The following is a 20123-nucleotide window of genomic DNA, read 5'->3' as shown; positions in this document are numbered from 1 at the left end:
TCGCCATGTTCAACGATGGGTGCTTCTAAGAAAACCCAAGTACACCGACACATGACTCTCCTCTACTGGAATGCGGATGGAGTTTTCAACCAAAGACTGCAACTATTACACTATCTACACCAGCAAAAGATAGACGTCGCTCTAATAAACGAGACCCACCTGAAACCCAAGAACAGATTCACCCTACGAAACTACATCATACACAGACAAGACAGACCTACCCCAAAAGGCGGCCTAATGATAGCAATAAAGAGAGATTTTCCCACAGAGACAATCACCATCCCACAACTGCAGACAATTGAAGCCTTGGCCATCAAAATCATCACACCAACTGAACCGCTGGTTCTTGTTGCAGCATACAAAAGACCGGAAACGAGGGTAGAGCTTCAAGACCTTCAAACACTACAGTCATTAGGCACCAGAGTACTGATAGCTGGAGATTTGAACTCCAAACATCCAGAGTGGAATTCTAGGGTCACCAATCGAAACGGAGTACAGCTGTTCAACCACATACCATTTATAAACCTTGCGGTAACAGCACCAAAGGATCCGACACACTACCCCAAAAATGGAGCTAGGCCGGATGTCTTAGACATCACACTACACAAAGGAATCAACTTCACCGTAGCGCCGTATGTCGTCGCCGATCTCGACTCGGACCATGAGCCGGTTATATGTGTTGTCGCCCATAGACTACTGACGCATCTCACGACCGCACCAACACGACCGCTGACAAATTGGCAGCAGTACAAAACAACTCTTCACGAAGCAATCCAGCTGCCTCTCCACGTTGCAACCCCGGAAGATATCGACACGGCCGTTGAGGAAATTGGTGCCAAGATCACTTCAGCAATTCGAAATAGTACCACCAAACAAAACCGTCAAGAGCAACCAAACACAACGGACCTCAAGCTACACATCCTGTTGCACCTAAAGCGATGGATCAGACGCAAATATCAACAGACACGACATCCACAATACAGGCAGCTCCTCCAGAACTTGAAACGTCGAGTGAGAGGACACCTTCAAAGATCAAGGGAACACCTTTGGGACGAAAAACTGAAGAGCTCGGACAAGCCAAATAACGAATTCTGGAAGCTCGCAAGAAATTTCCGCGGACACACCGCCAGCTCAACGACGCCAGTCCTCCACGACCCACAGGGCAATCTCCTATTTCAACCACAAGAACAAGTTGACGCTATCGCTAACAACCTTGAAGAACAGTTTTCTCCCAATACAGAACCATGCGACGAGGAACAAATAGCAACGGTGGACAACTTCCTGGACACATTCAGAGAGCAGCCGCATGCAGACATACCACACCTAATTACTCCCCGAGCGATTCACACAGTCATACGACGGCTGCCAAACAATAAAGCGCCAGGCCCGGACAAAATACCGACAGAAGCCTTGAAGCAAGCCCCAAGGAAACTCCTGATTGTCCTAACCCAAATATACATACAATGCCATTCTTCTCACTGGCTACTACCCGAGAGCTTGGAAAACCGTCAGAGTATGTTCAATCCTGAAGAAGGGGAAAAGCCCGCTACACCCACAGAACTATCGGCCAATAAGCTTACTGTCTCACGTCAGCAAGGTCTTCGAGCGCCTCCTCCTGTACCGATTACAAAACCACGTACAACACTTTGATCTACTCCCAGACCACCAATTTGGTTTCAGGCAACACCACAGCACGACCACCCAGCTGGTGAGGGTGGTCGACCATCTCTCGGTACGCTTCAACTGGAAACACCACATACTAGCCATATTCCTCGACATACAGAAGGCCTTCGACAAGGTTTGGCTCGAAGGACTCATATACAAGCTACACAGACTTGGAATACCTGACTGTTACGTACGCTTGCTGGACAGTTACCTACATCAACGCACCTTCTTCGCAGTGTTTCAAGGAGCCATCTCCACCATTCGAACAACCACGGCTGGAGTACCCCAAGGATCCTCCCTCTCCCCGCTGCCGTACGCCCTGTTTACAGCGGATGTACCAACAGCCTTTGGTTGCCTCCTAGCCACTTTCGCAGACGACACCGCATACTTTGCGGCAGCCAAGGATATTCGTGTTTCCTACATCAGAATGCAAGAACAAATGCAACAATACGATCACTGGGCAAAACAATGGAGAGTGCGAGTGAATCCCGACAAGAGCACCGCCATCGTGTTCTCTCGTAGACGCCGTCCGCGCGAATACCATCTCAGACTACAAGGACAACCTGTTCCCCACAAACAAACCACAACATATCTCGGCATGCTACTAGACAGAGGGCTCTATCTCAGAGACCACATAGCCAAAATCGTCAACCAAGGAAACAAACGCGTGGGAGCACTTTACCCGATGCTACGATCGCCAGGACTGCGGCTGGAAACTAGACTTCAACTGTACAAGGCAATCATCCGACCAGCTCTGCTCTACGACTGCCCTGCCTGGCAACACCTACCCAAGACGACCCTCCGCAGACTCCAAGTCATACAGAACAGGGTCCTACGTATCATCAGCGGACACGGACGGTATACAACAAACGTCCAACTCCACGAAGACCTCGACATTCCACCCTTAGATGACGTGATCCAGCGGACAACCGCCACGTTCTGGGCCAAACTCCAGGAAAACCCAAATCCAACGGCACGAGCCATTGGTACCGCCAACCCACACAGACACACTCATCGTCTACCAAGACCCTGAGCCGACCAGCCACGACAAGTGAAAAGTGACCACAGCCTAACCGCCACTGCCACCCTCACTTTCCCACCCCAAGCGACAGCTGCAGGAGTGGAATTCAACACCGAAAACATCGCACGCCATTTCAAAAACAATTCAAAGAGGAGGCAAGGTGTCCACAGACGCTGGTACTCCACATCATATTGCGCAAAGCAAGCCAAGACTCGTAACTGGTAACTGGTAACTGGTAACTGCACCATATTTACTTCACATTCAACTCAACACGGGGTATATTGAATGCATATTACGCAGGTAGTCTAAACAGAAAAGGCATAAAATCATCGGGGACAATCTACGAGTATATTAGTATTTTCGTTTTACTTAGCGTCGCATTTGCGCCATTTTTGGACGAGCCGATGAGGATGATGAAATCGACGAGGAACATCCTTGCAGAGAGCCAAGACTCGAACCCGGTTGCATAGTCTAAAACTTATAAGTCTTATCTTCACAAGCACCATTTCAGGAAATAAAAATTGCTCAATAAAATTATTACTCACCTGTCTCACAATTTGGTGTAGCAGGCATGTTACAGCAATCTGAAATTTAGCACCGAAACAGAAATAGCAGACTAACGAGGCTCTGGCGCCTGAACCATGCAAACAGGATAAGCTTCTGTAAGACTTGTGTCGTCCATATACGTTCGTGAATGTTCCTTCATCAATTTCATCATCTCACTGCTCATCCTCATCGTTGTAAATTACCCAAAATTGGCAGAAAAGCGACGAAAATAATTTAGTTCATTCATTCGTTCAGCACTGAAGTGGTGCGGGGCACACACAGCTTGCAACAAACGCCAAAACTAAATGCTCTAAACATGGCCCTCCTAACCTAACCACCGGGGGCGTATATTCTAGACTAGCTAACCTATCTGCGAAGCCTGAAGTCTAGAGAATAAAATACAGGAGGGAAATCCATCAGAAATTGTAAATAAGATTATTCATATCAGTGAGATCATGCTGGTGATTCTGAAGTTGGCTACCTGATTTCCTATGAGTTGACAACCTGATTTCCTATGAGTTGGCAACCTGATTTCTCTTGAGTTGGCAACCTGATTTCCTATGAGTTGGCAACCTAATTTCTCATGAGTTGGCAACCTGATCTCTTATGAGTTGGCAACCTGATCTCTTATGAGTTGGCAACCTGATCTCTTATGAGTTGGCAACCTGATTTCTTATGAGTTGACAACCTGATTTATTTATTTATTTATTTATTTATTTCGTCTTCTTTTACATGGCGAAGTTAAGGCTGTGGAGCCTTTTCTTCCACTTGACCATGTTTACAAAAAAATTGAATATGAAATAATTAAAATTTTGAAAAAAAACCAGGATTTCTTATTAGTTGGCAACCTGATTTCTTAGGAGTTGGTAAACTTATTTTCATTCATAGCCTAGGACTACATGACACAGCCCAGATCTTGGATTCAGTATACGCCACTGCTAACCACATTATTAGTACTATTTCTTTCTTTTTTTTTTGTGATACAAAATACTATTTATTTGTATTTTCCTTGTGCGAGCTGTACGCACTACATAAATTTTTCTTTACACACACTTACTCTTTCGTTACAGTCATGTATTAATATTGTACCCTTTTGACGTTACTATACAGATACTCTTAGTAGTTGATCAGATATAAGAAAATATGAAATAAGAACATTAGAAAATTAGACATAATAAATATAATCTAGCAATCAAATAAAGTTATGTGTCTGGTTCCTTTGGTGTTCAGTCTCTATATACCTCTATTCCAATCTCTCACTTCTATCACCTCCCTCGCAGTTAAGTTTTTCAGAAACTTGTCCCCTAGGTCACTTGTAGAAGGGCAGTTCAGGATTATATGCTCGCCCGTCTCCTCCCCATCGCACATAGACCATATCGTCTCCCTTTCTTCGTTTATTTTCCTTAATTGTTTCCATCCCTCTAGTCTGAACCATGCCAGCGCGCCTCTTTCCTTTTTTCCCACAACATTAATATATTTCGCTTTCCCCCATTCTCTTCATCTTAACTGTTCCCTGATTGCGAACTTCGTTTGGCAGTCTGCTGTTATTTCTTGTCTGTCTATGTCCAGTAATCTGTCTCTGATTTGGTTTCTAAGCGGAATTGTAGGTCAGGAATTGTTAGTTTAGGAGCGCCAGGTATAGAGCTTCTAGCAGGGTGTGCCTCGCACCTGAACTGAAGAATCCTGCTATGGAGTAAAATTTCCCTTTTCCCCGAAACTAACAGGTAACATCCCTCCACCGGAGCAACACTGACTCGAGTCGTTGGGCCAAGTGAACGTAAAAACAGTTGCGTACAGCCGAGGGGCGGGGAGGGAGGGGAGAGGGAGGAAATGAACTGTAATGTATCTGGAATTAATATATTTTCTGAAGGTAAGCTGACGTTTACTGTCTTCTCGACAGGTTTAGTGATTATACACCTTGTTCGCTCCAACGTGATAGTAAATTCTAAGTTGAAGGGCATACATAATACATATTTTTTTCCCGTTCATTGCCCAACGAGATGGAATAAGACCTGTTTATTATTATGCGTCTAATGTTAGCATACGCATATGTTGGCTCAATAAGTGAAAATTTCTTTGCCAAAGCTGTATTATCTGGAGCAACGACTCACTTTCTGTGTGTGTGGGGGGGGGGACAGGGCCGGTTTCAGGGCCGGGCGACTGCCCTGGGAGCCACTCTTGGAGGGCGTCAAGGTCAAACCGGGAAATCCTCGTTGAGTAGCGCCAAAACCTTCATTTTGATTATACAAGCTTGGTTATTTGTTTCAAAAAGAGTTGTTACAAACAGGATGCGAATTTTCTTTTTCCAGTCAACTTGTGAATTGGGTTTCATATCTCGTTCTGTGATTGGCTGCTGGAAATTTACGGTCCTATGCTTGTCAGAATCATGGGCGTCGGGAACGGTCGGGTGCCCCCCCCCCCTTCTTGGAAATTAACATCGTTCATTTAGAGATACAAGAAAGCCAAAAGCTTGTTACTCTTATTGTTAAGAACAGAAATAAAGTTCATTGAGTTAGTATTCGAACAGAATAATCAAAGTTAAAATTAATTGGATCGAAAACATTGAGTGAAAAATACAGGAACAAGGCTATACGAGTCTACCATTTCATCCAAAGAACAAATGGTTCCACAGTTTTCAAAATTCTAATAATTACAGTTGTAGGTGAGAGGTCACACAACCAACTTTATGAACAAAAATTTCCCCTAAAATTTAAAGCCTTTTCTTGAAGAGCTAATATCAAAATGCATTTCAGATACTAACTGCATGAAATGCAAAAGAAATGGAAAATAGTTGTGCTGGTATTCACTCGTTTGGTGGATCGAGTCTCCACATTTATATACTCCCTCTGTCCCATAATTATTGTCCGGTACACCTTTGTTTGTTGTCTCATAATAATTGCCCGATATTCAAACTGTGACATTGGTGTATACAGAAGAAGAACATGAAACAAGGGAATGAGTCATAGAACTTTACTACTCAAGGATCAGTACAAATTGTGCATTCCATCTGCCTCTTCGTCTGTCATTCCTGTACTACCATTTTGGCATACCGGACTATAATCATGGGACAGAGGGAGTAATAATTATTACTATTACTTCGAATAAAATTTGTTTTTATTATTTTGTAATATTCATTATTGTATAATGACATTTATAACCGTGGTAATAATACTCATTGTTATTTTTTCTGCTATTCAACTTTTATCATTTGCCTGACCCCCCCTGCAAAAATTTTTGACGACGCCCATTGAGAATATTTTGTTCTACTGTCGTTTTCGTTATGCACGGTGATGTAGGTGATGGAAAGAATGGAGTTTCGGAAAAGAAGTATAGATGGCAGCACAAAATAAAATAATCTAAATACATTAATGGAGTATAAATGTGGATTTAATGAAAGTAAAAATATGACAAGAAAGTTTAGAAAAAATGTATAGGCTTATAAAAAATAGACAATAGGTGAAAGGGAAAATAAAAGTAACTCATCATTCACTTTAAGCTACGATATAGTGTTATTTTCATATCATTATGAATGTATTAAATAAATAAATGCATATTTTGCAATAAACGTATTCTTTAATTGTAATAGTTAAAGTATTTTAAAATAAGGTTATATTTCTTATTTAAAACAGTAAATATATAACATCGGCAAGGTTTTATTGGGTGTGCAAATTAGGGATCCAGGGTGAAAAGTTATTAATGACAGGGTGGAAAGTAGGGGACGCCAAAAATCAATTTCGCTCATGTGAAAATTTTATCTTGAGCCGCTCCTGTATAGGAACATTGAACAATTCGCACCTGATTTCACTCACCACGTGAATCGAACCCGGTTCTTCGGCATGACTCTGTCAACTCGACCACCGCGGTCCATATTATGTAATTCACAACCAAGAGCTCAGGCAAGGGGAAGGGGCACTTGCCCAATTCCGAGATATCTATAATAGAAATAATAGATATCTCGGGATTGGGCAAGTGCCCCTTCTGCCGCCACCCCCTCCCTTGCTGAGCTCTTGGTTATCAATTCGAATGGTGACAAAATAACGAAAGAAAGATTTCACCAGTGATATTAGAATCATGTTGACTGCCGTGACTAGGGGTGTGCATGATGGGAAATTTTGGGGACGGGATTAGGATGGGAATTTTATAATCCCAACGTTGTCCAGTGAAAAAAAAAATTCCTGCAGAGGCGTCTCGTGAACGCATGCGTCAATTGTAGGAAAAAAGGACAGTTTGCTCCGCGACGACATTCATGAGCATTTCTACATTCTAATTTCTTCATATAGGAGAAATATTTATTTTACACGAGAGCGCTGAACTAAGCTTATATTACATTTCTTAGATCTGAAGTGAAAGAAAGTAATAATTCTTTCCCCACAATTAACGCATGCGTCACTTCAGATCCAAGAAATGTAATATAAGCTTAGTTGAGCGCTCTCGTGTAAAATAAATACTTCTCCTATATGAAGAAATTAGAATGTAGAAATGCTCATGAATGTCGTCGCAGAGCAAGCTGTCCTTTTCCCCACAATTGACGCATTTGCAGCATGCGTTCACGAGACGCCTCCGAACTTGGGATATTTTTGGGACGGGAAATTTTGGAAATTTCCCGATGCGGTGAAGATCTCGAATTATACACATAATTTCCCTCATCTGAACTTCTGGAATAAAAGCCGTTAATTTCAAGAAATTTCTGGCACTTATGGTGCAGAAAATACCAAGAATTAACCTCTTTTAAATACCATACCGAATGATCGAGTTGATTATAGTTGCATTGAGCTGTTACTTCGCAGATCTCATGTCTGGAACTAAATAAAGTGTTTCTCTAAAATGCTTAAAAAGTTATGGTTCTACGACGTGAGGTATGTACCGTATGCGAAGCATCTAGCTAATAGACAATAGCAAGTTGTCACACGAACATTCTTTTGAATAATATATTTAAATAAATGTAAGCAGAACTGTTTTATTTTTTATAATGTATCGTTTCTTCGACAAGAGATACGTTTCCGGTAAAAATATTATTGCGGGACAGGTAGAGTATTGTTAAAATACTGAAATACCACAGCCTGCAAATAGTTGCATCACAGATAAATGGAAAGTGATAGCAAGAGTGCGAGTGGCGCCTCACGGCGGGTTATTTTAAACTTCTCCCAGCAGGAGATCAGCGCAGAGATTTTCGTCCCTGAGTTCAACATCTGCCTATCTTGGTTGTATTTTTTAATCTAAGTTTTCATTAAATATTTCGCCTTAATTATAATTGAAATGTTTATTGAGATGAAAATGTAACCCGATGCACGTATTTTCCGAATGTGTTTGTATAATTTTAAAACTTACATTTTTAAAGATTATATTCAGAGATCATAAGAGATTTTCGTATTGTGCTCAGTCTCCCTCTCGAGTTGCGGCTGGCTGCCTGCTTCAATGCTCGCAACGGTATTATACGGTAAAAAAATATCTCTCTACATAGACATTTAACCGTACAGTTTGCAACACTATGGTAGATACAGCACAAGCCCTTGTATTTCAGCCCGTACTGATTGGGGGAAAAGGTATCCCGCATAGAAGCTGGCTCCAAGTCACCCGTAGTCTGTTCCGGTTATCTCTGGAGGAAGACCGCGCATATCGGCAGAAAGGCGTATTGAGTGGGTAGAGCGAAGCAGTACACGCTGATGCGAATACTGGTAACTGTAGTCACTTCCCCCTCCACGCAATCCCATTCCCTCTCACGTATTCATTGGTGGAGCAGTCTCGTGTCACTAGTTGCGCAGAGACTGATTTTCGTTCGCTTGTTGCATTTTCATGTTGTACTTCTTCTGAGCCCAGGCTGTTGGGAGAATTACCATATTCAGATGTTTTGTCAAACCGCCACAAGATGGTGCTAAAGGTTTTTGTATTAAAAAAGAACTGACTAGGAGGACTACAAACTTACTCTTTTGCGATGATAGAAAATGGAAATAGAAAAAATTCAAGTAAGTACATTGTATATTTTTCAACTGTAATGCTGTGTATCATCACCGCTGACGTTGCTGTACTAGAGCGCATGCGCATCATATTATACACACACACACATATATAATGCTCACCGAAAAACAATTCTGAATTCGTCCATATCCATGCCGGAAGGAAAATTTATGAAAACGTCTTGATTTCACATGTCAATGGTTGTTGATCGACAACCTTTGGACACTACTAAATCCAGCATGAATTTCGTTATCTTGTTTTGAATCTTCGTATACCTGCGTGAAGAAATATCCCTTGTATCTTGAGGCAAACACAAGGGTGAAGGGGATATAAAATAAATGGAGTGAAAAGGGGACCGAAAAAATCCGAGGACAGCATGTACCTTCTCTTGTTCTTGTCATCGAAGCACGGGCAATGGTTTTCCCCTCACCCGAAACGCTGTGTTTTCTGGTTTGCCGTGGCAGGCCTTGTCGGTGAAGTCTTTGTTCGGAGGCCTCCTCATAAATCAGTCTCATGTCACTCAGGCCCGGGATGAAATGTGCCGCCGCCCCGGGAGTAGAAGTGCGGTGGCTGTCTGATTGCCAGTCCCTGGTTGTAGCTTGTTTCCTCTCTTTGTTATGGAAGAAGAAAGGAAGGGAAGGAGGGACCGATGCTTGAAGCCACGAGGTTCTCAATCTTGACTTATCAAGAATCCAAAACATGGATCCCACCGCATACCTTTCCTGTGGCATCCATCTTCATCGGCGCGTTGTCGGCCATCTTGATCAGACTGGATGGTTGATGACGCAGAACTTTCGCCTCATCACAGATACACCCGCCACCTAGGCTTGCTAACTTTAATAAAATACCGAAAGATCTCTTTACAACAGCAGCGCGGAAAATGTCAACAGCGGGATGTTTGGTCGAGCCTTGTCAATGCACTGAGACAGCTGGGGGCACATCATACCCCTGCACCCCCCCCCCTATCTGATTTACAGCCTTCAAACCTTTTTATATTAAAATGTTCTGGAAGACTAATTTTCTTAATTTATTTATTTATTTTTATTTATTAACTCAAAGTTTCAGATACAGTCTATTTGGCCATTTTACACTGAAACAACATAAAGTAATAACAAAAGATAAAAACAATAACAAGATGGGATAGATTTACATGTTGTTGGTCAGTAATATACAGAAATTACGTTCTGGAAGGAAAATATCTACATTCAGGGGAAGTTTGTTGTAGATTTCTGGGAGCCTGTAAAACAAGGAGCGTTGTAGAAGGGATAGCTTAGTGGTTGGGTTGTGGAAGAGTTGCAGGTTGCGCGTTTGCTTTTTGGGTACCCTAAGTGTGAATTCACTGATTAGGAGATCTGTTCTGATTTTGCCATTTATTATCTTGTATAAAAATTTCATGTCAGCTAGATCACGACGAAAGGATGGAGTGTGAATATTCAGAGCAGCCATGGTGTCTGATTGGGATACATGTCGAAAGGAAGGTATTCTATGGCGAACAATTGCAAGAAAGAAACTGAGAACAGAATCTATTCTGGTGAGATTGGTTTTTGAGGCCATTGCCCAAATTGGGGAACAGTATTCAAGGATGGGCGAGATGAAAGATTTAAAGAATAAAGCAAGAGATGATGGGTTTTGAATTTCGCTAAATGTGTATAGAAGACCGAGAAGGCGCATGGCTTTTTTAGTGGTAGCTATAATATGATTATCAGCTCTTTCGATGGTTGATCAGCATGTTCTGCCCCTGACCTAGAAGATTTACCAGAGGGTGACCAGACGTCCTGATTTTTGGAGGACAGTCCTTTTTTTCAAGATCATGCATGTCCTGCGGTCTGCGATGTACAGTTGAGAGCTGAGAAGACTGCGAGTGCGGGGTGAGGTTCGGGGGTGAACGGGGAGGAAGTGTGGGGAGAAAAGCTTCAACTTGGTGTTCAATTTTTCAGTGTTGCCAGACATACAGAAATTCCTGTAGGAAAGGGTGAGAATCTGATAATGGAATCGGGACTCTCCGGTTGCTCACATCTTTCCCGAGGGACGACCGTGTCAGGTGCTCTCGTGAAGAAGCATTAACAAGACGCTAGGAAATACACAAAAAGCACACACCCTTACTTTGTTAGTCACGTTGGAAGCAGATTGCTTTAATTTGTGAAGTTCTACTAATTGTTGCCTCAAACGTTTATTGCTAACATTCTTCACTTTATGTAATAAACGATTGCATTGTTTCTTTACTTGCTCTTCAGCACATTTTAATTTATTTTTCACAGTTTCAACTCACTATTATTTTTGGAGTTGGGTATATTGAGTAAATTTCCAGTACTCAAAGTCTCTGAATTATTGTGTGCTATGCAAATTCTTTTGCAAGAAGATAACTCTTCAAGTTTTCCACTGCTCGCTTTCGAATCTTGACGTTTATTGGCACGTCCACTTCGATCAATTATGTAATTTGGCTGTTGCACACTACAATTCACCACACAACCAGGTGGACCTCCCCCATGGCGCAGTGGTAGCGTCATTGCCTTGTAATCAAGGGGTCCCGGGTTCGATACCCGGTGGAGGCACAAGTGGTTCGGATCCCACTTTAAACTGTAGGTCCAGTCCCGATTAGCCTTACTGTGCATAAAGTGGACTTAAAACACCAACTCAAACCAAACCACACAACCAGGTAAATTTAAACTTGGTTCAGCATTTTTATTAAGCTGCGTTCTACAGGCATTGCTCAGCAGTTCTGCTTTTAAGTTTAGTTCGTAATCGGCATCCAGAAAATGCGATGAGCACACTGTGGCTGTTTTGATATTAACAGGATCTAATCTCTTACACTTTGAAACCCACATCTTGCACATAATCGGATCCTTTGGGACATGGCCATAGGCAGGAAAAATGTTGGTCATAAAAATTATGTTGTTTGACCATTCACATGAAACTTAATTTTTGGGATTTTGAAAACTGTGGAAAGCAGTAATTCTTTGGTTTAACCTTTTGAGTCCCAATGCCATTTTCACAAGTAAGCCTCTCGGTCCCGAGCCGATTTTGAGCAAAATGCAGAGTTTCAATTAAATGAGTGTAGATCGGAGACTAATTGCCCTAGAGAGATGAGTGATATACCGTTGTACGCGGAATGAACCAGAGATTCAGACTATATGAAATTTATGCAAATTCGGCGTATATATGGAGGGGGAAAGGGGGGAAATCCCCTGAAAATACTTTTTTTAAAAAAAAAATGGGGTTTCGCCCCCCCCCCCGCCCCCCCGAAAAAAAGGATTTGAAAAGTTCAAAATGCACATAGAAATTATCGCTGGCATGTAAGGAACACAAAAATATTTGCATTATTATCATATGACCAATGTAACTTGAGTTGTACATCCCAAAAAGGAATGGTCGGCACGCTACTGATTCAAGCTTCAAAATGCAGCGGTACCTTGAAATGACTTTAGCTCAGAGACTATTTTCCCTGGAGATATGAACTATATACCGTTGTACGTAGAATGAATCACAGATTCAGACGATATATAATTTATGCACCTGCGGCGTATATATGGAGGGGGAAAGGGGGGAAATCCCCTGAAAATACTTTTTTTAAAAAAATGAGGTTTCGCCTCCCCGCCCCCCCCCCCCCCCGAAAAAAGGATATGAAAAGTTCAAAATGCACATAGAAATTATCGCTGGCATGTAAGGAACACAAAAATATTTGCATCATTGTCGTATGACCAATGTAACTTGAGTTGTACCCCCAAAAGGAATGGTGGGCACGCCACTGATTCAAGCTTCAAAATGCAGCGGTACCTTGAAACGACTATAGCTCAGAAACTAAATGCCCTAGAAATATGAAAGATATACCGTTGTACGTAGAATGAACCACAGATTCAGACGATATATAATTTATGCACATTCGGCGTACATATGGAGGGGGAAAGGGGGGAAATCCCCTCAAAAATACTTTTCTTAAAAAAATGGCGTTTCCCCCCGCCCCCCCCAAATTTCTTTTTCAAAATGCACAAAATGCAAAATTTATGCAAATTTGACGTATATATGGAGGGGGAAGGGAGAAAACCCCCAAAAATTATTTTTAAAAATTGTTGAAATGTTTGAAATTTATATTTTCCCTTGAAAAGAGAAGTCCCTTTTCCCGCCTTTTCACCTCCATTTTCATGAAGAAAAAAAAAGGTGCAAGAAACATTTCTGTTAAATACATGTGTTAGGAACAATATAAAAGAAAAAAATCGAAATTCTAGCCAAAAATAGAAAAGTTATAACGTAAAAACTACGACCTTGACACAGCGTCTCGATCGAGACGCTTGGGACCGTGAGGGTTACAGTTGGGTATCTCGTTCGAGACGCTTGGGATCCAAAAGGTTAAATGATAAAACATAACCTGGTACCTGCATTGTAACCTCAATTTTTATATCTAACGCTGTTTTTCTTCGGTTATTCTGTTCGAATACTAACTAACTGGACTTTATTAATAAAACTAACAAACGTTGTGCTATTTTGTAACTTGCAATAAACGATGTCTATTCTATAGACTAGTTCGATCCCACTTTCCGACGCTCATATTGTTCCTATGCTTTCCAAACAGCATTATATACTACAACCACTATGCACTATACAAGTATGTGCTTTATAGGACCGCATATAGGTTAAATGTACAGTATGTACTACCGCATATCGACTTCTGGGTGAAGGATAGTGAATGTAACACGCTATGAAGCAGGATATTCTAGGTTTGAACACTTATGAAGGGACATTTAAACCCTTATCGAACATGGAATTAAAAGTTGTAACTGGAATTTTGGGATAATCGCAAGGGAATTTTCAGTCTGATCCAGGAACAGCACTGGAAAGAGGACAGCAGAAGTGAAAATGAAGGGGTCATGGGTGGGCTGTGATTCTGAGAATGAAACCCGTTTCGCTCAAATTTCAGAATTCAAAATGTTTGAAAATTTCAACTCGATCATTTCAGAATTGTGTGTCTGTTGTATTTTGTGCAACTGCGAATATTTTTTTAAAAATATGTTACAAATTTTAGTTTCTGAACTCGCATTAATCCAACATGCCAGAAGTTTCGGTGGGGGGGGGGGGCTTGAACCCTAACCCCCCCCTAAATACGGCCATGCTTTGGGAGCAAATAGCTTACACCTACTGTATTTCTTGCGTTGTTCTGGCACAAAACAACAGCACAATTGCGCGGCATCTTACTGAAGTGTTACTGTTGTTGCAAAAACAAGAAAATCCCCACTATCACACAAGCTACAGAAAAGGAAACACAAGGCACTTTCAAGTTCCCTCGCACAAATGCAGATCCTATAACAAGCGGAAAGGTCAGTGACAGCGTCACCCCTGTCCCGTGATTGACGTCAGGGTTGGAACCTCCCACGACCCTCTTTTTCAGCTTCGGGAGGGAAGACTGCGCTACTTTCTCAACTATATTATATACTATTTTGGATCTGTGTGTGTGCGTCTTGCTAACTTCAGTGCTCTTGTTCCATTGTTGCAGTGCGAGTATGTCTTCTTCGCGAAGAATGGGACAGACAATTCACAGTGAAGCTAGGGAGATAATAAGAAACGTGATACAGCAGTGTGATGAAGAGGCCAAAGAAGGAAAATTAAAGTACTTGCTACAGCAATCAAATTTGCGTGTGTGTAATTACACGGGCGTATCTGTGCGGAGTGTATCAAAAATAAGGAAAGAGGCCCATGAAGCGGGCGAGGCGTCACTGTCTACACCGGGTAAGAAACGACGACGAGCCGAGCAATACAGATTCCATTGCGACGAATTCGATCGAAGGGTCATCAGAGACGTAATACAAGAATTTTACCTTGTGAAAAATACAATACCAACGGCACCGAAACTTCTTTCAGCCATTCGTGAAAAAATTAATTTTCCGTGGAAAGTGCATAGTTTACGTCGTCTGCTTCATTATATGGGTTTCAGTTGGAAAAAATGCAGAAGCAACAGAAAAATTCTCATAGAACGTCCAAATATTGTTCACTGGCGTGCGAAATATCTAAGGGCAATTAAAAAATTGAGATCGGAGAATCGTGTGATAGTATATATCGACGAGTCATGGGTCGACAACAATTTCACCTTTGGGAAATGCTGGCAAAGTGACTCAGTACAAGGAGTGTCAACCAACACCAGTTCCTCCAATAGGTTAATTTTAGTTCATGCTGGTTCAAGGCACGGCTTCATAAATGTAGCAAACTTGATATTTGGGGCAGGAAAGGCAACCGGAGACTATCATGGACAGATGAATTCCGTTAACTTTGAGAAATGGGTGAGGGAAAAACTTCTGCCAGCCCTCCCGAGGGCAAGTGTTTGTGTATTGGATAACGCTCCCTACCACAACATACAGGTGAATAAGCCTCCGACTAAATATTCTGTGAAGCAGGAGATGATAGACTGGTTAAGACTAAACGAAGTGCCATTTTCAGAAAGCATGAAAAAATTTGAATTATTCCAATTGATCGAAAAGTACAGGCCGCCAGATAAGATTTTTCGTGTGGACGAACTTTTGAAGACGAATGGCCATTCAGTGCTTCGGTTGCCTCCTTACATGTGCGAATTGAATGCCATTGAACTAGCGTGGGCTAAAATAAAACGACTTGTGAGGGAGAAAAATATAACAGGAGATTTGACGTTGTCAAGGTTGGAGGAAGTGACAAAAAGTGCGGTGGAATCTGTGACGTCAGCTGACTGGGAAGGATATGACAGGCATGTCATCACTGTCGAACAGGACTACTGGCAGAAAGATGGTCTGATGGAGGACACTGTGGATAGAATCGTTATTTCACTAGGTGGTATTGACAGTGATGAAGACGACAACATCAGTGACAGCGATTCATCTTCGGGATCGGAATTGGCACAAACCTTATCAGATAGTGACGATGGCTGATGAAAGGTGAGTGGAAAGCATGTTATTGTACAAATACTTTAATCATCAAAGTAAAATTCCTCCATTATTAGTATTGCTTTCACTTGTTGCTATGTAATATGTTCCATTCATTTGCAATGCGTTTTCGTACCATGCCTTTTTCATTTATGCCGCTGCCACCCTGAAAGGAAGACGAGCTGGCTGCGCACGGCGACAACAGTTTCGCATTCCTCAGCCTTGCAGTCTTCTCAGCTCCCAACTGTAGATATAACATCGTATAGCTATTTATTATCTAGCTTGCGTGTACTTAAGATCGCCAAAATGTGTATAAAAACAAGGAAATTAGATAAAGATGTGAATATTTATCAAATAGTATAAAAAGGATGTTAGATGCAGTTCACGAAAAGTAAGGTTCCTGATTAACATTTTATGCATATTATTATAAGTAGTAGCGTACAGTGTATAAATCTTCTTTTCCACTGTCCCTTCAAAGCAGTATGATTCAAATATAGTAATAATAATAATAAATATAATAATTACCCTTGCCTTTTGATTTCATAGGAAAAGTATATTCTCATTATTTTATTTTAGTACTTGGTAAGTTCTTTTTTTGGGGGGGGGGGTACGTCCTTGCAGGGAGGTTAGTATTTGAAGGGGATGATAAGGTGGAAATTTCTCCTACGATTACTGCATCCCCGTCTTGTAGCCAATTTTTGATACTTGAAGGATATATACGAGTAATTTATATATTAACCTGACGATTTAAGAGTTAACAATCTCCTGGAATTTCCCCTTACTGGAAAATTTTCAAAAATAACAATTGTTCCAAGTTTTCCACACTTACTTCCCAATGCCTAGAAAGGGAGGAATGCCTGTTATCTGCAATAGATTCCCGTCTAACAGCGCTTCCGTTATACTGCCAGTTTTCCTGTATCAACGGTTGACCAGACAACCCAAGTGAAGAAAACTATTTTTGCTTTGTCCAGGAAGAATCAAATGGCCCCCTTTTCCTTGCAGGCGCCTGTGACTGCTCGTGAATGCCAAAATGCCAGACATTTGGAAATCAGGGGAGTCAGTCAGTACATCATGGCTGACAGGAAGAGAAAATAGACCTTGTCTGTCAAGATGTATGGAGATATGGAGATAAGGGAGAAAGGTGATTGACAGGACAGGGTTGCAATTGCATTCCAGAAGTGCATTCTTAACATGTGATACAAGTAGGCAGTCTCTTTCCATTTTTGATAAGTATCTTGGTCACTATTTTGTACTCAGTCATGGTCAGGGGCGGCGCCAGGGAGGTGCGATGGGGTGCTTGTGCACCCCTTAAATTTCTTCCGCACCCACTTTTCAAACCCTATTCTCAACCGAACACTAACTCTTGCAGTGGCATATTATAGCTCCTTGTTAACTTATGTCTGAATGTTTACACTCCACGACCAGGCATGTATCTAGAAATATGTTTTTTTTTGGGGGGGGGGTACGATCCAAGCGTCTCAGGAATAATAATAATAATAATGTTTAAATTAAAATAATTATAGGCTATTAAATGAAATTAATACTAATTACAATACACAAATTAATATTATATTATTACACGAATAGGTAAAAAGACTGTATAAGAATAGAGATATGACAGCGCATTACGTAGCTTACCTGTAGTAAAGATCGGAATAATTTACATAAAGACAAGTGCCCTGGCAATGAAATTAATGTAAAATAGATGAATAATTGAATATTTATGGAATAACAAAAATGATGTTACATGTAGTTGGAGAAAAGTACGTTTCTGATTAATATTTATGCATTTTGAGTAGTAGTGAACATAAATCTTCTTTGTAATGTCATTCAAAGCCGTATGATCCCAATATAATCATTGTCTTCCAGTAAGTTCAGAGGAAATTACACAACAAAGGCTAAACGAATATATTTTTCATTATTTAATTTTAGTAGATTTAGATTTATTATTTCATGTGCGAGCCATAAGTTGTACGCACTACATAATATTTGAATTCCTCTACAATATTTTGTTACATGTGTTTCTTTGACGCTGTCTCTTATGTGCCCTATGTACACATTCTCTCCCTCTCCCAACAGCTCATTCACTCCACTCTTTCTTCTTCCTCGCCTGACTTCTCTTTTCCTGGACTCCCCTGGACCCCCTCCTAAATACCTCCTTGTCCATGACCACTTTCTTGGAGTGTAACACACACTATATATACCTGATTGGACTGCATTCAACAGGCTGTTGCTTTCAATTGACGAGCTGTATCTTTGCGGGTGCCTTGGCTACTCCGCGCAGAGTGTGAGAGAGATACGTTTATGTAGTTGCCACCTACTCGCCCTTTGGGTGGTCGACAGCAAGGACAGAACGCAAGGATAATGACGCGCAGCCGGTAGCTCCTCCCCCTTGCTACTGCACAGCCAGGCTTGGGCAGGGTTCACCCGCAAAGATACAACTCGTCAACTCTAGTATTCTCCAGTTTCCTTGACATATTTTCATAGATGTCTACCAAACGTTGATTGGTATTTCATGTAATGGCTACATTTTCCTTTATTTTCAGGGGCCTCCCCGATGGCGCAGTGGTAGGTAGCGTCATCGCCTTGTAATCAAAGGGTCCCGGGTTCGATAACCGGTGGAGGCACATAGTGGTTCGGATCCCACTTTAAACTGTAGGTTCAGTCCCGATTAGCCTTACTATGCATAAAGTGGACTTAAAACACCAAATCAAATCAAATCCTTTCTTTTCAACATGGTACCCAGTAAATTCTATTCCGCACCGCTTCAGCAACCCTAAGTACATCTTGGCGCCGTCGCTGGTCATGGTACGTCGGTGGTGGGGGGGGGGAGAGTCACACCGTTCTGTCGACCCCCACTAGAAATTGGCATCATTCAAGTTACAAAGAAGAATGAACCATGCTGCTTTTATTCTTAATAACATAAATAACGAATGCATTACTTTGCGTTGCCGTCACTTTTTGGCTAATTGCGAAGAAGATGAAGATGAATAGTGATAAGATGAAATAGATGAAGGGACAATCACATACGAACAGGACTCTACAGTCCCATAGAGGATTATATTGGCCGTAGGTCCAAACGGCAGGGCCTCGTTAGCGTGCAAAATGCAGCCCAGACGTGAAAGTTAATAAAAATGGGTGTCTTTGGAAAAGGGTCGCACCTTCATAACATAAGTAATTTTCAGTCAGTTAGTATTCAAAGAGAATTATCAAAGTAAGAAATGCATTAGAAAGTTTGAGTGCAAAATACAGGAAACAAGTAAGTTTTTTTTTTTTCCATATTCTGCTACTTAATCTAAAGAATACATGTTCCTCAGTTATCAAAATTGCAGAAATTAGAGTTTTATGTGAAAGGTCACACAACACAAGTCTCATGAGTAAAATTTCACAACTTTTTCTTAAACGAGGTGTGGAAAAGTTATTTACGAAATATGCGTTTCAGTAGACTTGCATTGATATGTAAAAAAAAGGAAAACAGTTGTGCTGTTTGGTGGATTGAGTAGAAAGGATATAATAATAATAATAATAATAATAATAATAATAATAATAATAATAATAATAAATTTGGAATAAAATTGGTTTATTTTTATTAGTTGCTCATTAGAATATATACAATAATAACTAATATAAACAGAAACATGATGAAATTACTATTATTATTATTATTATTAGTAGTAGTAGTCATGGACGTGGGCAGGATTTTTCCAGGGAGGGGCAAGGAAGGTATTTTTTCCAGAGGGGCAAACAAGTCACATTTTCCCCCCAAAAGAGTGCTGTTCCCTAAAAAAACATTGCTTAAATCTGAATTTATGGTGTTCATGCAATAATTAACACATATTATTGTGGACAAAATGAAATTTTATGTGTGAAATACATAATTTTTGGTTGACTTCATTTTCCAGGGGGGCACGCCCCCCATTGCCCCCCTTCCGGACGCCAATGGTAGTAGTAGTAGTAGTGCTATTCGAGTACTAACAATGGCTTGAATTCCTTCAAAAGATTCCTGGCGATGTGAAGGGGTAGAACCACGAAATCAACGATGAGCTTTATGAGATCTT

The 20123-nt window shown here is 41.1% G+C and overlaps 1 protein-coding gene across 1 annotated transcript; it reads left to right on the top strand.

Annotated features, from left to right (window-relative positions):
- Window positions 1-15426: 15426 nt before the first annotated feature.
- Window positions 15427-16071, top strand: LOC146003492 (uncharacterized). The gene has a single exon (XM_083141783.1). The coding sequence runs from the start codon at window positions 15427-15429 to the stop codon at window positions 16069-16071; it is 645 nt and encodes a 214-aa protein (XP_082997909.1).
- Window positions 16072-20123: the final 4052 nt, after the last annotated feature.

Source organism: Lepisma saccharinum, chromosome 20 (assembly GCF_977018435.1).
Source record: "Lepisma saccharinum chromosome 20, izLepSacc3.1, whole genome shotgun sequence".
Taxonomy (NCBI): Eukaryota; Metazoa; Arthropoda; class Insecta; order Zygentoma; family Lepismatidae; genus Lepisma; species Lepisma saccharinum.
The sequence above is the reverse complement of the archived record's forward strand: the minus strand, read 5'-3'. Positions and strand labels throughout refer to the sequence as shown.

Coding starts and splice junctions, on each gene's coding strand:
- LOC146003492 (XM_083141783.1), top strand. CDS start 15,427: ATGAATTCCGTTAACTTTGAGAAATGGGTGAGGGAAAAACTTCTGCCA.